The sequence below is a fragment of the Gopherus flavomarginatus genome, chromosome 3 (genome assembly GCF_025201925.1).
Source record: "Gopherus flavomarginatus isolate rGopFla2 chromosome 3, rGopFla2.mat.asm, whole genome shotgun sequence".
Taxonomy (NCBI): Eukaryota; Metazoa; Chordata; order Testudines; family Testudinidae; genus Gopherus; species Gopherus flavomarginatus.
Genome location: NC_066619.1, coordinates 20,982,191 through 20,996,930, shown reverse-complemented (window position 1 = coordinate 20,996,930; position 14,740 = coordinate 20,982,191). Strand labels below are relative to the sequence as shown.

Here is a 14,740-nt window from a genome sequence, read left to right as displayed (position 1 = left end):
TGGGCCTGCGGGGCCTTGTGTTGAATGTAACACTGTTACCGCTCCCCATGTCTTTCCCCTGTTGTTTTTCTCCATTCATCCCCCTGTGAATAAAGATTTCACTTTCCTAGCTTCATTGTACTATTTCAGCGCCTGTGTGTGTTCACTTTGGGGGAGTTTTATCAGGTGCTGTGGGGTGGACGGGACTTCCCCTGCTGTGTTCCTACAAACACCTTTTTTTGGCTGGGACTGCCTGCAGAGCAGACTCCATCTTGGCAATGAGGATGCTAAAGTTACATATAAAACAGGGCTTAAAAGACGGGGAAGGAATATTCATGTCCATTTTAGCTACACATTGCATCAACCATGGCTTCAACAGATCAGTGTATGTGAAGCTGTGTTTGTCCTTAATGTCCCTTGATGTGGAGTGACAGGGGCAGGAATGTGCGCCCTGATGCCATATGGAACATTGAGGGAAGTATACGGAATGTTGTCATTCTCCATGGACTGCAAAGGGAGGCAAGCCCATAAGTGTTGAAACTGTAGATCCAGAATTGTCTGCAGCATCAGCATTTGCTGCCAGAGAAGCCCCATTATGTCCTGGTGCATCTTCCTCTCTGACTCCTTGGCCTTTCTCCTGTTCGCTCTTTCCTTCACCATACAGTCTGCAACATTCATGATCCATGCCCTCTGTTGATGGTCTGATGCTGCACTGGCTTGCAGGATCTCGCTGAATATGTCACCCCTAGTCCTCTTCTTTCTCCTCCTTATCTGGCTCAAGCAATCCACTGGTATGGAGGGGGAACCCCTCAAGGCTACAATGGCAGCTGCTACATATAACACACAGGTACCATTGTCAGTACAGTGTCACAAGAAAGCAAAAGTTAAGATTCAGAATTCCCTTCCCTTGCTTACTTAAAGTTTTAAATAATACAGGCTTACTGACACTTCTGTTTCAGAGTGCCTGTGGACAGTGCCACTCACAGCACCAGCCATTTTTCGTATAGCCCTCCAGGGGGTGAGGGAAATGAGAAGAGAACTGCTCAGTTGAGTATGAGTATTGGGCAAGGACACTGAATACTGGCACCATTTTCATGGGTGTTGATTTTAGCTAATCTCACTCTGGATGGTAGCAAAGGCAGAGAGAGCACAGCTGCTGCTGGGGTTCCAAAGCCACCCCCAGCCAGCATGCTGCTAACCTGTTTACTGCAATGGTGCCTGCTGAAGTTATCATCGACTGGCATAGGAAAGCGTCCAACTGCAGAGGAAGAAATAAGGCTGCTAGAAATCTTTGGAAGAGGATTCCAGAGAAAGCCATTATGGAAGCTCTGGTCTTAAACTTTTCCCTAATCATCTAAATTAATCATTCAGGATCTCTCTCCTATCTCCTGATATCAGTACCAGTACAGCAGAACCTCAGAGTTATGAACACCAGAAGTACAATCTGACCTCATTCTGAACTGGAATTATGCAATTAGGCAGCAGCAGAGACAAAAAAAAACAAACAAAAAAAAAAAGCAAATACAGTACAGTACTGTGTTAAACGTAAACTACTGAAAAAAATAAAGGGAAAGTTTAAACTAAGATTTGACAAGGTAAAGAAACTGTTTCTGTGCTTGTTTCATTTAAATTAAGATGGCCAAAGGCAGCATTTTTCTTTTGCATAGTAAAGTTTCAAAGCTGTATTAAGTCAATGTTCCATTGTAGAACTTCTGAAAGAATAACCATGACATTTAGTTCAGAGATACAAACATTTCAGAGCTACGAACAACCTTACGAAATTCCCAAGGTGTTTGTATCTCTGAGGTTCTACTTTATGAACCATTACTATGTCTTCCTTAGCACTCATTAGAATGTTTTTATAAAAAGCCATGTAAGATCAACCCATATCTCAACCAGTAGGCAAGTCACTGAATGGTTCTCAGCACTATCACATAGGGCTTTGGAGCTGTGCTCCGGCTCCGCTCCAGCTCCTGGCAAAAACCTGCAGCTCCACTGCTCCGGAGCTGCTCCGCGCTCCAGCTTCGGGTTCCGCTCCAAAGCCCTGCTATCACATGCTCATTTGTCAGTATTTCTAAGGACTGAATCCCCTAACATGCTACTTGGTCGACAACTTAGTCTCCTGGAAAGAACTTCTCAATGCATTAAGCATGAATCAACCTCCTCTCCCTCTGCCAGAAGATGGGTCTCATCTGTCCCTCCACTCAACTTTGGTCTCCACTCATGACAGACTTCCTCACCTGGAGTACCATGACAGAGGTATGTCTGCTCCAGCAACTCTGTAAATAAATATATGTGCTGTCTTCCTCTACTCTTCCAGTTCATCAACTCTGACCTCAAGCTAAGGTTCTTGGACCTTCAGATGCATGAGCTGTTTGCATCAGGGACATACACATGCCACCTGACTAGAAGATGAATAGTCACACATGTAAATAATCTAACATTTGCTCTTACATAGAGTTTGGATTGCTTAAAAATGAACACTTCCATGGGCCTCTTAACAGGTGTTTGGCAAGGGAGAGGGCCAGCTGAAAATACATTCCTAAGGACTGATTTTTAAATATGCAGAACCTACTTACAGCAAGTTATAGTGTGCATGGAGCCTCTCCACCAAACCAAAACTCAGATCAACTGAGTTAATCTTCAATAGCATCTGCTGCTCTGCTAAATATTTTTTCCAACTTGTCCTTTTAGTTCAGCATCCCAGTTTAAATCCTTATTTCTTTTGCACCATAAAAATTAGACTCTCTTTCCAGCAGTCTCTTCACTTTGGACATGAAGACAATTATAAACAAGAACCTGTTCCCCTAACCCCTTTTTTCCTGTTACATTTTTAGTACATAACTCAACCATCAGCAGCAGCACTGACTGAACACCCAGATGGCCTAAGACAGTCAGAAAAAAAAACAATGAATAGCCAAGTTCTGTGTTACAGGGACAGAGAATCAAGAAGTTCCATTTATTTAATAAATTAGCCATGAAAAACATATCACAGGAAATGAGAGTGTGGAAGGAAATTACTCAATTTCTCAGTATCGATGAGAAGAAGAAACCATTTTTAAACATGTTATTTTTTTAAATGGTATAATAGAAGAGGAAGGGGGGGAATCTGATTTACAACGCATTAATTACTCTTATGCCTTATGTACTATAAAGTCTAATAATTTATCAGAATACAGAGTACAGAACTATATTTATTTATACAAGACATTTTGTTTATGGCAGAAGGGAGGACAATATAGTGAAAGTTAGAGATAACATAGAAGAAATATTTTAGCTATAAAATCTCTACACATACATTCCTACCAATGCATCTCTCATATATGCTACCCAATATGGTTGAAAGATAGATATGCAGTGATTAACAACATCTTAATTAGATTTGGAAAATTTGTTCATTAAAAATGGACTCATCTAGAGCACAGTTTTGAAATCATACTTGTGCAGCTGTAATATTTAAGAGTCCAACCCCACTTGCATGCAAACAGACACATTTGAGTTCAATGGGAACAATCACATAAATAAACTTAAGCACATGGTTAGTATTTGTCAAATGCATCATGGTATGCTAAAGGATATACTGTATAAATATTAATGAAATGTTTTTGAACACAGAATACGTAAAAAAAAGAAAAAACATGGCTCTAAAATGGGAATGGATCACTGATGCCCTCTGCTGTCCTATTGTTGTCGCTACTAAAATACTAGTAAGCGTTAATTCCAGAATCAAATCATTTCTGAGAATTCACTTCAAAAACTTAAAGTAGGCTAATTTAATTACCTTATACTCCAATTTTACAGGTTACTGTTAGGTATGAGAATGTAATTATTATTAGTGCTCACATATGAGCTATCAGCAATAATTAAAGAATATATTAAGTAAAAACTGAAGCAGATATTCTTTCCTTTAATATGCAATTTCAAGGATTTTCCAATTTGCCACCATCAGAATTTAGCCTCTGTTACATTTTAATTTTCTTCATTATAGGCAATAGCTTGAGCAAGTGACTTTCCCATCCATTCTATGACAAATTCATAAGCCCTTTGTAGGGGCAAAGCTTATCCCCTTCCTGTGTTTGACTCCAATAACAAACAAATACACATGAAACAAGTCCAGCCCAAACCTTTTCTTTAGGCTTTACCCCTAAAGTTCCTCCTTGAGAAGTTATTTAGCTACTCTCTAGAGTACCTCTGCCTCAGACCCAAGATATCTCTGTCACGGAGCCTAGTTTTGATGTTTGCTTTCTCCCTTTTTATTCCATCCAGCTAGAGTGTCTCTTCAACCTGATATTGCTGGCAAATATTTCAGGGTGGCCAGCTTCAGCCCAGCAAGATCAAATCAGGAAGAGGTTGAGGAGTTGTATGGGCTTTGTGTACCCTACTATAGATATGTAAAACTAATTATTCTTCCAAAAGTTCAAATAATAAAAAGCAAAATATAGTTGAAAAAGTTTAAATTTAAATAATGGGGGGGAGGGGAATCTAACATCACACAAGGTCAATGCTCATGACTAAATATGGGGCATTTAATCAAGAACACATGTAACCTTACTATTATCCTCACTACAGTTTAATAAAACTTATACAAACATTTGCTTGGGATATATATGTTTTATGCTATTTGCCCTCAAATGCTGAAATGACTGTTTAAAAACAGCCAATTTCAAAATATTAGCCACTAATTGGCATACAAACCAACTCAGAAAAATAGCTCTCTAAATAGATTTCTCTTGTTGATTGATAATAGTATTAAAATCAAAATACAAAATCAAAAAGAGAATTCAAAAACATATAAATGCTTCCAGCTTATGCAATAATTTTAATCTGAAACTTAAAGAGCAAAAATGATCATATATTGACACTAAATTCCTTTGTTTTTTCCTTAAACGGTTACGTTATTTGCCTATGTCTTTGGCAGTGCGGGGGGTTTACAGTCTCCATATACTAGACTAATGTATAAACTCATCCTGCAGCATTGATAATGTAACATCTGTACAATTTACTTAAACTTCACTCTAAAATCTAAATCTTCACTGAAAGCTCCAGTTAGCATGGTTGTCATTCAAGCATTTATTTATTACTCTCATTGATAAATAGCCCATTATTATACTATCTGGGTAATATTTACATAAACTATAAATGTTTTATTTCTAAATGCACACACAAATGCATACAATTGATCAACATGCGCCTTACTAATGGTTAATGAAATTATTTTAATGAGTAACTGTAGTTTTATTTTCTTTACTGAACATATGTAAACAGAGAAAAAAAGTGTTGTTAAAACGTTTTAAATAGAAAAAGCAAATCCATTAAACTGTTCTTGTGTTAGATTTCATTAAAATCTTTCTCCCTTATTAGTTTCAGCAATGAGATTATTCAGCTACACATATATCCCCTCATTCTTCTTCTGTAAGCCTCATAAATATATTTTATTAACGTTATTTCCTGGTTTCCCACAACGCACCATTATAAAATCCAACTTCAGCCACATCATAATGGAGGAATTTTTCAGGCAAGTCAATCTACTACAACTGACATGAAAAAATATGGATCGATGCTTCTGTGCTGCAACTTTAGTGTGTATGTGTGTGCGCGCACACACACACAAAGAGTAAGACTTCTTTATATTGGCTAAAGATCATACGGTAGGCTCTGACCCAGTTCCAACATTACCAATTATTGAAAGGGACACAGCTGATACAATATATTTGGATTTTAGTATTAATAATCTGGATTTTGTATTGTTTCACAAAATCATCTTATTTAAAAAAAATTCAACTCAACTTGGAAAATAGAATGGTAAACCATAAACAAATAGTGATAAATACCAATATCAAATTGGAGATCAATATCTAGAGGAGTAGCAGAGGGATCAGTGTTGGCTTGGCATTATTAAGCATCTTTATTACCTATCTGGGACAGAAAGTAAACAGTATCTTCACTAAATACCTTTGTGCTTGCTAAGTCTAAAGAAAAAAAGAATAAAATCATGATGGTGGGAATTGTGATGACTGAAAGATATTGAAAAGGATATTAAAACTTTTTTAAAACATTTAAAATGATTAAGAGAAACAAGAAAAGGAAATCCACTACCATTGTGCAAGCTGTCATGAAATGGGAATTCTCTGTAATATTTTTTACGAATGATACGCATGGTAGCAACTTACTTGAGTGGGAGCAAAAAGATGCTCTGAGGGAAGAATGGTAGACATGAGGTTTTTATGTTACCATCTGGGGTGGTATGACTGGATTGGTAAAGTTCTAGCTGAAACTGACTCGTATCAATGGAGGATCCAGAAAGACAATGGGAACACTGAACAACTGACAAGGGGAAACTCCAGCAGGCAGAACATTTAAACTCAGCAGGAGTCTGCTGGAGGAGGACAATGGACTAAGAGGTGACAGGAGGCTAGAAGAGACATAGGAGCTTATAGACAAAGGGACAGAAAGAGAGAGAGGAACAAAAGTAGTTCCTTCAGCAGCATGGCTCAAGGGAGTCCTGGCTTGGCCAGTAAGACTACATCTTAATCTTTGCTTCTCTGTGCTAACCTAAGGACTTCCTTATGCTGTGTTCCAGTTAACCAATAAACCTACACTGTTTTCAGAAAGGCCATCTGGCATCATTGCGAATACTTGCTATGCTGTACTGATCACTAAAGAAGGCAAACAGTCTCTGAACAAGAGTCTATCTCAGTTGGACTTCCTGGGCAGAGCTCACAGTGTGAAACAGGCACGATGGAGCCCAGAATCTCAGTCTTGGAGGCAGTATGGCAGCCTAAAGGAAGAGTGGGACTTCTCGGAGGTCTAAAGGGGTTCCTCCAAGTGCCTGTTTAGAAGTTGGGGCGTAGCACAAATCTTGTGGGTCCATGACACAAGCATACAGAAATATACACTGAGGCGTTTATATTTTTCTCTCCCACCATCAGTGTGATGTGAACCTGCAGTGTGAACATACATTCAGATGTATGTAAAAATATGAGTAGAAACTGATCATCCAGTCTGCAGACTTAATTATTCAGACAGAAAGCAAATTCTATGACAGAGTACAGCTGAGCTAGCTCATCCTGCTAGATGTAATGGTCATTACAGATTAGGTTCAGAGTAGGAATTTAAGTCTGCAGTAGAATTTCTTAAAATAAGAAAGGCTGACTCTCAAAAAGGCATCCAAGTGTCTCCTTCACAAGGCATTCTCCAAAATTCAAAGGACAGGCTAGAAACGAGCAAGAAACCATGTTATATATTGTAAAATAACGACAGTTTGAATTGGTGCATGTAATTGTACATAAATCTCAGTTTATTCATCTTTTTATTCATTTAAAACTCACTTCTTATTTTTCCCCACTTAGTTTCTACAGTAGCCAAGCATGCTGCAGACTGCCAGCTCATTCGTTCAGAACACAGCTATTTGGTAACATCACATCAACCCTTCTCTCTCACTATGGCATTTTTTCTTAATTACTATTATACCGTGTTGCTAAAATTTCTTTTTTAACCTTGCTGTTTAAGTAAATCAATGACTTATACTCCAAAGTTAAATAAAATCTCACAACTGATCCCAGTAAGCTAGTTCCAGTGGGACTGATGGACTATTAGAGCAGTGCATGCTTGAAGTAGGGCAGTAGTAACTATTTCATGGCCCTAAAGGCTCTAAAATGTGTCTAATGAGGGTAACTAAGCTAAGAAGAAAATGCATATTTGATTATAATTGAAAATATGTTCCTTGAGCTCCACCCTGAAATGTTTTAACTGAAGCGTTTGAAACAGTTCTGTCACTAAAGGAAGGAGATATGGGGCTCCACCTCCCCAACTGTCTGCCAACGCTTCCCCTGCAGCACCAGAAACAGCTCTGATGTAAGCCAGCATCACTCCAGGCAGCCACTGTCCTATACCTGCTCCAGTTGCTCAGTACTGCCGCCCATTCGCAGCTTGCTGCATCACAGGGGAGGAGGGAGAGAATAACTCTAGCTGCTTCAATGCTTTCTTCCCTGCTAGGCTGTGGGAGGCCAAAAAAGAGCAAAATAAGAGCTCAGCTGGCTCTACATAAGCCTATTAAATAGTTAAAACTATTGATTATAGCCTCTTGACCTTTCTGAAATAATACATTCAGCCCACAGGCTGAACGGGTTAAACACCGCTAGAGAAAGGGATCACTCAGACTAAGAGCCAGTGTTATCCAGTAAGTCTGGATGCTGCATGATATAAAAGGAAAAATTAAGCAAGGTCAACTAACTGGTTCCTTTTACACTCCCTGTTCCCTGCTACAACTAGTGAGGGGAAGTGTATCCACCAACTGAGGGTAGGTCAGCAATCAAGTGGACATAATGGTCGTGCAACAGAGTTGCGTGTAGATCACTTGTAGCACCACTTGGACTCTGTAGAGGAGTTCTGGCTCCAGAGTCTACTGGGAGGTCTTGTTGCCACCTTCCTCCTCCCCTTACTTACATGTTAAAAGCCAGGGAGGGGGCAAAAGGGGCTTTCAAGAGAACATGCATTCAGCAGACTCACTATCAATTTCACTGGCTCATGTAGTCAGTGGCTTCTTCAGGAGATCAGGTTTATAAGGGGTTACTTAAAAAAAAAAAAAAAAGGAGGCGGGGGGATTTTTGGTAGGACCATCCAGGATCCCAGAAAAGGCTCTGGATGTTGGAAGGGGTATTCCCAATTTTCAAGGTCATATGATAAGCTTATATTAGGACAATGGAGTAAAGATATAGAGGGATATCAGGAAACAGCCACCTGAAAACATCGGGGTTTTCTCCACTGTGTGTGTGCACGTTTATGTGTGTTCCTGTGTATGTGTCTGTATCTATAAAAACATGTACCTCCACCCCACGATACAGGGGTTTAAAAACTTGACAAAATAAACTAGACTTGCATCCTACCATAAACGATAGGCATTGACATGTTTTCCAGTCAAAATCCATAAAGATTGTATCTACTTTTAAAAAAACTGAATGGGACTCTAATAGTTTGACATTGGACAAAATCTGGGGCCCTAATGATCTTACTGTATCTGATGCAACTATTTAGAGATGCCATTTCATTTTATGTTCTGTTATGATTTCTGTTGAAACCAATTGTTACTTGTGTTTATTATATCGAACTGAGAGGAAGTTTCACGTTTTCAGAGCTCCATATTTTTACCACAGCACTCTAAATTTCTCTTAAAACTATCAGCGCTGTATGTGTACTCAGACTTCCAAAGGGAGTTAAAACTGTTTTGAAATTAAAAAACACTGTACCACTAAAGATTTGCACCCACCTAGGTTCAATAAAGTCTGTGTTGAAAGCGAGAGCATGCCTGATGTGTACATGTTCTCCTGTACTGCAAAGAAAATGTGATTGATTTTTCAAAGCACAGTCTATGTGAGCACCACAATTAAGACAATTACAATAATTCAAATAGTGTATTCTGAAGTAAAAAAAAAAAAGCAAAAATATATAAAATAAAAGTACACTGGATTTTGGTGCTCTGAATTTTCAAAGATTTATCATCATCATCAAATACATCACAGTAGTAAATTACCATATCCATAACATTAAATATTCTGGATTTAAGTTTCCTAACAAAAATACTGAAGGTAAAAGAATGAATGCTTCATCTGTCACACTTTGTGCACATTTCCCAACAGAGAAAAATATATTAAGCAACCCTCCACTTTAATCTTTCAGTTATTTTTCTGAACCTCTCTTGCCAGAGTCCGGAAACTGAAGTCATCAAGAAGGTGTCTCTTTGCTAAGATTTCTCTCAAAGAGACCCGTAATCTCTACACTGAAGAGTGGTGAAAGAAATCCCTAATGAGTGGAGAGTGGCAAGAGAAATCCCCAATGATTCTGTCAGCATACATTTTTCATAACGTGATTATCCCCCAGCAGCCTTTAGCTTCTTAGATTCCTTCTCCCTCCAGCCCCCTTCTATAATTGTTTTCCTTGTAGACTAGGCAACAATTATCATTGCTGCAGGCTGAATATGTTCACAAGCTATACATAAACACTAGTTTCATATCAGGGGCTTTTATCACTAATTGCACTATAAAATGTGCTATTAAAACTGAGATAAACAAGATTGTAAAAAAAATAATCATCATCACATAATGGGCCATGACCACTTAAAAGAAGTGTTTCATAAACGTCACAGTAAAACTTATTTTTCAAAATTTTAGTCATAATATATCTTTTCCCTTCCTGCTCTCTTTTCAGATGGGATAGGGAAATGGTTCTGAATTTAAATATGTACTATTATATATAAATTAACTTCAAAAGAGAATGCATTTCTATCAAGTCTGTTCTTGGTGCACTCAACTGTTAATGCATCTTAACAGATATTCTGAGATTTACAAATCAGTTACAGTGTTGACATCTATTGAGCACTGCACGGTATCTAATAAAACGGACAAAAGAATTATAATAAGTTTCAATCTATGTTATAAAATATAAATTTCACTAGTTACCTTTATGTTAGAAGCTACAGAAAGTTCTAATCAATTTCAATTCATTTTAATAGCCTCAAAGAACATTTCTTTTTTGGGCCTGACCTAAAGCCAACTGAATTGAATGAGAGTCTTTCCATTTACTTTAAAGGCTGTTGGATTGAGTCCTTTGAGATTAAAATTATTAAGATTTTCTACATAGGTTCAGTTATGGCAAACAAAACAAACACGTTCCAGCTATTGCATTAAAAACAAACAAAAACCTTACTTTGTCAGATGCTTCCGAAGCCAGAAGGTTAGTAGCAAGAGTCTGTAGTTTCTGATGGGCCACGTTTTTTAGAGCAGCAAGGCTACGTCTAGTCATAGCCTGTTTTAGATTGACAGCTGGGTGACTAAGGGAATCTACTGCAGCTGGAACTGCTTCATCACAAGCATTCAAGATCTCGACTGCTGTAATCCCCATCACACAACGATCCAGTGCACCTTGAAACATAAATATATATATATATATAAAATTGGAAATATACCAATCTCTGAGAACTGGAAGGGACCTTGAAAGGTCATTGAGTCCAGCCCCCTGCCTTCACTAGCAGGACCAATTTTTGCTCCAGATCCCTAAGTGGCCCCCTCAAGGATTGAACTCACAACCCTGGGTTTAGCAGGCCAATGCTCAAACCACTGAGCTATCCCTCCTCCCCAAAACATAAGGTGAATAATGAAATGCATTATTTTAGTACAGACAATCCAAAAATGTCAAAAGCATATGTTAAGCAGTCTCTTATTCTGCACTATTTTCTGTAATGCCTAAGACTACCACTTATTATTTATGTTACTAATGTGCTTAGGAGCCCTAGCCATGTAGCAGGACCCCAGTGTGTGAGGAGCCACACAAGAACATGGTCCCTGCCTTCATAGAGCTTACAATCTAAGTATAAGACAAGAGACAACAAATGGCTATAGAAAGATGAGGGAGTACCGGAAACCATGAGGCCATTAGTCATCACACTTGGCAGTGGTACCATCACAACAGCAACCAAACTAATATTCCTAATGTGGTGGGATTTTACTGCATTTCCTTGCAATTACAGGATGTAAAAATCACAACCACTACATTTGATTTTTATCGTAGGCAAAGTCAGTAGCAACATTTAGAGTTGCCTAACACTTTCCATTACCAGCCTGTTTCCAATTACTTTTAACTTTGTCAGACTTTACTTGTTGTGGCTTAAGTTTTCCATGCTTTCTCTCAGACTAGATTTTTTAGTTTAAGCAAAAACATCTCAGCCATTTCTGAGAAAGAGGTTAGTGAAAACAACAAACTTTTGTTAGTGTTCAAAGAAATCGATGAAAAATTCTGTTAAGAGCTGTAGTGCTTTCACGCTTTGAGACCGGAACTGGAAATACGACAGGCTGATAATCTCTCCTTTGCCCCAGTGCTAAATAATAAAACTCTGAAAACTGCCATTTTCAAATGCTCAGCAGAGCTTTTAAGAGGCTTGCTGCTGAAGTCTCTGATCATTCCACTGAGCATGCTCCACAGCCTCACAGAGCTCTAGCTCCAGACAGGGCACAGCAGCAGCAGCAGCCGCCGCCGGTACTCCCTCATCTCACTATTTTATGGGCAGTAGTGCTGGCCTGGAAGCAAGGAAACCAGAAATTCTAATCTCAGCAACTTCACTTACCAGTATTAATAATTCTGTGCATTTCACTGAATTTATTACTGACAAGTCCTTAACGCTAACTTGTGAAGGAGGCAAGTATCCCACAGTATTTTGCTGATCAGATAACTGAGGGAGCACTAGATGCATTCTGGCAATAGATGTCTGAGTCTACTATATTAGAAACGAGTCTTATTCATTCTAAAAAGCAGTGCCCCTGTGAATGTGGGAGTAAGACACAGGTTCTCATTTTGTGGTTTGCACCTCCTGCAGGGGTGGAGAGATTCCAATAGATTTTTTAGAGGCTCATCAACAGGTTTTGAACCCAGGACCTTTCAATCCAGAGCACAAGTTCTACCACTTGAGATAAAGGAGTACTAATAGCAGAAGCAGCGTGTTATCCTCTGTATAGGCTAGCCACTAGAAGGGAGCACAACATATGCTAGCCAGTGGTTTACACATATATTAGCTAGATCACAATGGAATGTTGGATGCCTGGTTTGTTAGGTTCTACTATGAGCTCTGGAGATCAGTAGTATCTAGTTATTACTTGATAATACAGCTGTGTACACAGATTTGGCACAATCATTTTAAAAAACAAAGTTATGTGCTCAAAAGTTAATAAGTGCCAGAATCAAGGTTGCTTGAGCTCAGCTCCTTGTGAGTATGAATGATAATACCGTCTTGCCCAACATCACATAGGAAGTCTGGCAGAGCTCTATCCCCAGCTCTCTTGGGTTGCAATCCAGTGTCTCACAAGGATCTGAATTAATGTTTCCCAAGCAACTTTAATCCTGGCATTTCCTAATTTTTGAGCACTTGTGTTTGCAATCTTTAGTTTCATTCAACAGGATGTAATCTCATATATGTGCATATAGGTGTGTCCACACACACACCCTCAGTGAAAACTATACTTCAAGATGTTTCAATGGAAGATGCTGGGTACTCAGAGTTTTTGAAAAAAATATCATGTCACTTTATCCACATCTCTAGCTTTAGCCATCCATTTTTGAATATGTCGGCCACTATGCCTTCTCTAGAAAGTTTCTGGTACTTGCATTCTTTCTGGGCCAGTACCATAATAAGATGCTGCCATATAAGTACCTAAAGACTTTATATTTGAAATTTTTAAAGGCAAAGTTTTTTTAAAGAATATAAAAAACATAATGGAATATGCCCTTTATGTCATGACTTGTCCTTTTGAGGACAATGCTGGTACATTATTCTCTTTTGAGAGAATAATGTACCAGCAGCCTGTCAAAGTACAAAGGGTAAAAAAGTCTTTAACCACAGTGGTGGGACTAGATTAAAAAAGTGACTTCAAAACTGGAGCTTTGAAATATTTATTAGGACCAATAGTACATTTCATTTTTTTTAAAGACATTTAAGATGTTCTTTGAAGTCTTTTTCAGATTTGACATTACAAGGAGTCCCAATTTATAGGAAAAACGTTTCCAGTTCTTTTCCCCAGTACCTTCCTAGTGATACATTCAAGCTGATCTCACAGGATATTAATTTCATCCAGTTACTCCTGTACTGAACTTAGAATATTGGAGCAACGGGTGCTGGGATATTTGCACAGTAGAACATTGTTTATGAGAGAAATGGTTGACTGGTATATGGTCTGGTATATGACTGATCTTTTAGCCACTTTTTTTCCTGTCTTTTGACAGTGGCCAATGGCAGGTGCTTCAGAGGGAATGAACAGAACAGGTAATCATCAAGTGACCCATCCCATCACCCATTCCCAGTTTCTGGTAAACAGAAGCCAGGGACACTTCAAAGCACGGTTTTGCATCCCTGCCTATCCTGGCTAATAGCCATTGACTAATAAGTTGGGACTATGAGTGATAATTAAACGTTTTTGGTTTGGGTTTTTATTTTATTTTATCTTTTTCCGCAGATGGAAATGCTATGGCAGGGGTAGGCAACCTATGGCACGGGTGCCAAAGGCAGCACGTGAGCTGATTTTCAGTGGCACTCACAGTGCCTGTGTCCTGGCCACCTGTCCAGGGGGGGCTCTGCATTTTAAGTTAATTTTAAATGAAGCTTCTTAAACATTTTAAAAACCTTATTTACTTTATATACAACAATAGTTTAGTTACATATTACTAAAGAGACCTTCTAAAAACCTTAAAATGTATTATTGGCACACGAAACCTTAAATTAGAGTGAATAAATGAAGACTCGGCACAGCACTTCTCAAAGTTTGCCGAACCCTGTGTTATGGTATCCCTGCCAAATTCCAATTTGGGCAATTACATACCTACAATAAGATCACTGAAAAAATTGCTTGCCTACAATAAGATCACTGAAAAAATCATGCCCCAGTTCTAGATAAAATAAGTTAACAAAGCATCTTAAGTAAAAAAAAAAAAAAAAAAACCTATTTCTCCCTAGCTCAATAATCTCAATTAATAGAAATATAAGTGCTCTTCATATTAAACCACATCCTACTGTGGAAACACTTTTGGTAGCAGGAATATTACATGTATCAGTTCAGTTAATGATGTTTGAGAAGCTTATTAATGTCTTATGTAACTCCTGTTACACCAGGATTTAAACTGTGGGTGAGAGCCTAGGCACTGAAAAGGTCACACAGGATTGAAGCAAAACAAGAAGCCATGACCTCTCCTATGCCAAGGTGGCCACAGAGGTCAGCACAATCAC

The 14,740-nt window shown here is 38.5% G+C and overlaps 1 protein-coding gene across 7 annotated transcripts in view; it reads right to left on the bottom strand.

The window, feature by feature from the left end:
• WDR7 (WD repeat domain 7) overlaps positions 1–14,740 on the bottom strand; it is a 367,588-nt gene that overhangs the window by 283,409 nt on the left and 69,439 nt on the right. For all 7 annotated transcript variants that reach the window (XR_007773255.1, XM_050944630.1, XM_050944631.1 and 4 more), the window contains exon 14: positions 10,681–10,895. Coding sequence is in view for 6 of the 7 variants with exons in the window: in XM_050944630.1 (XP_050800587.1) it covers positions 10,681–10,895 (215 nt within the window). In the remaining variant the exon portion in view is untranslated. The remainder of the gene's footprint in view (positions 1–10,680; positions 10,896–14,740) is intronic.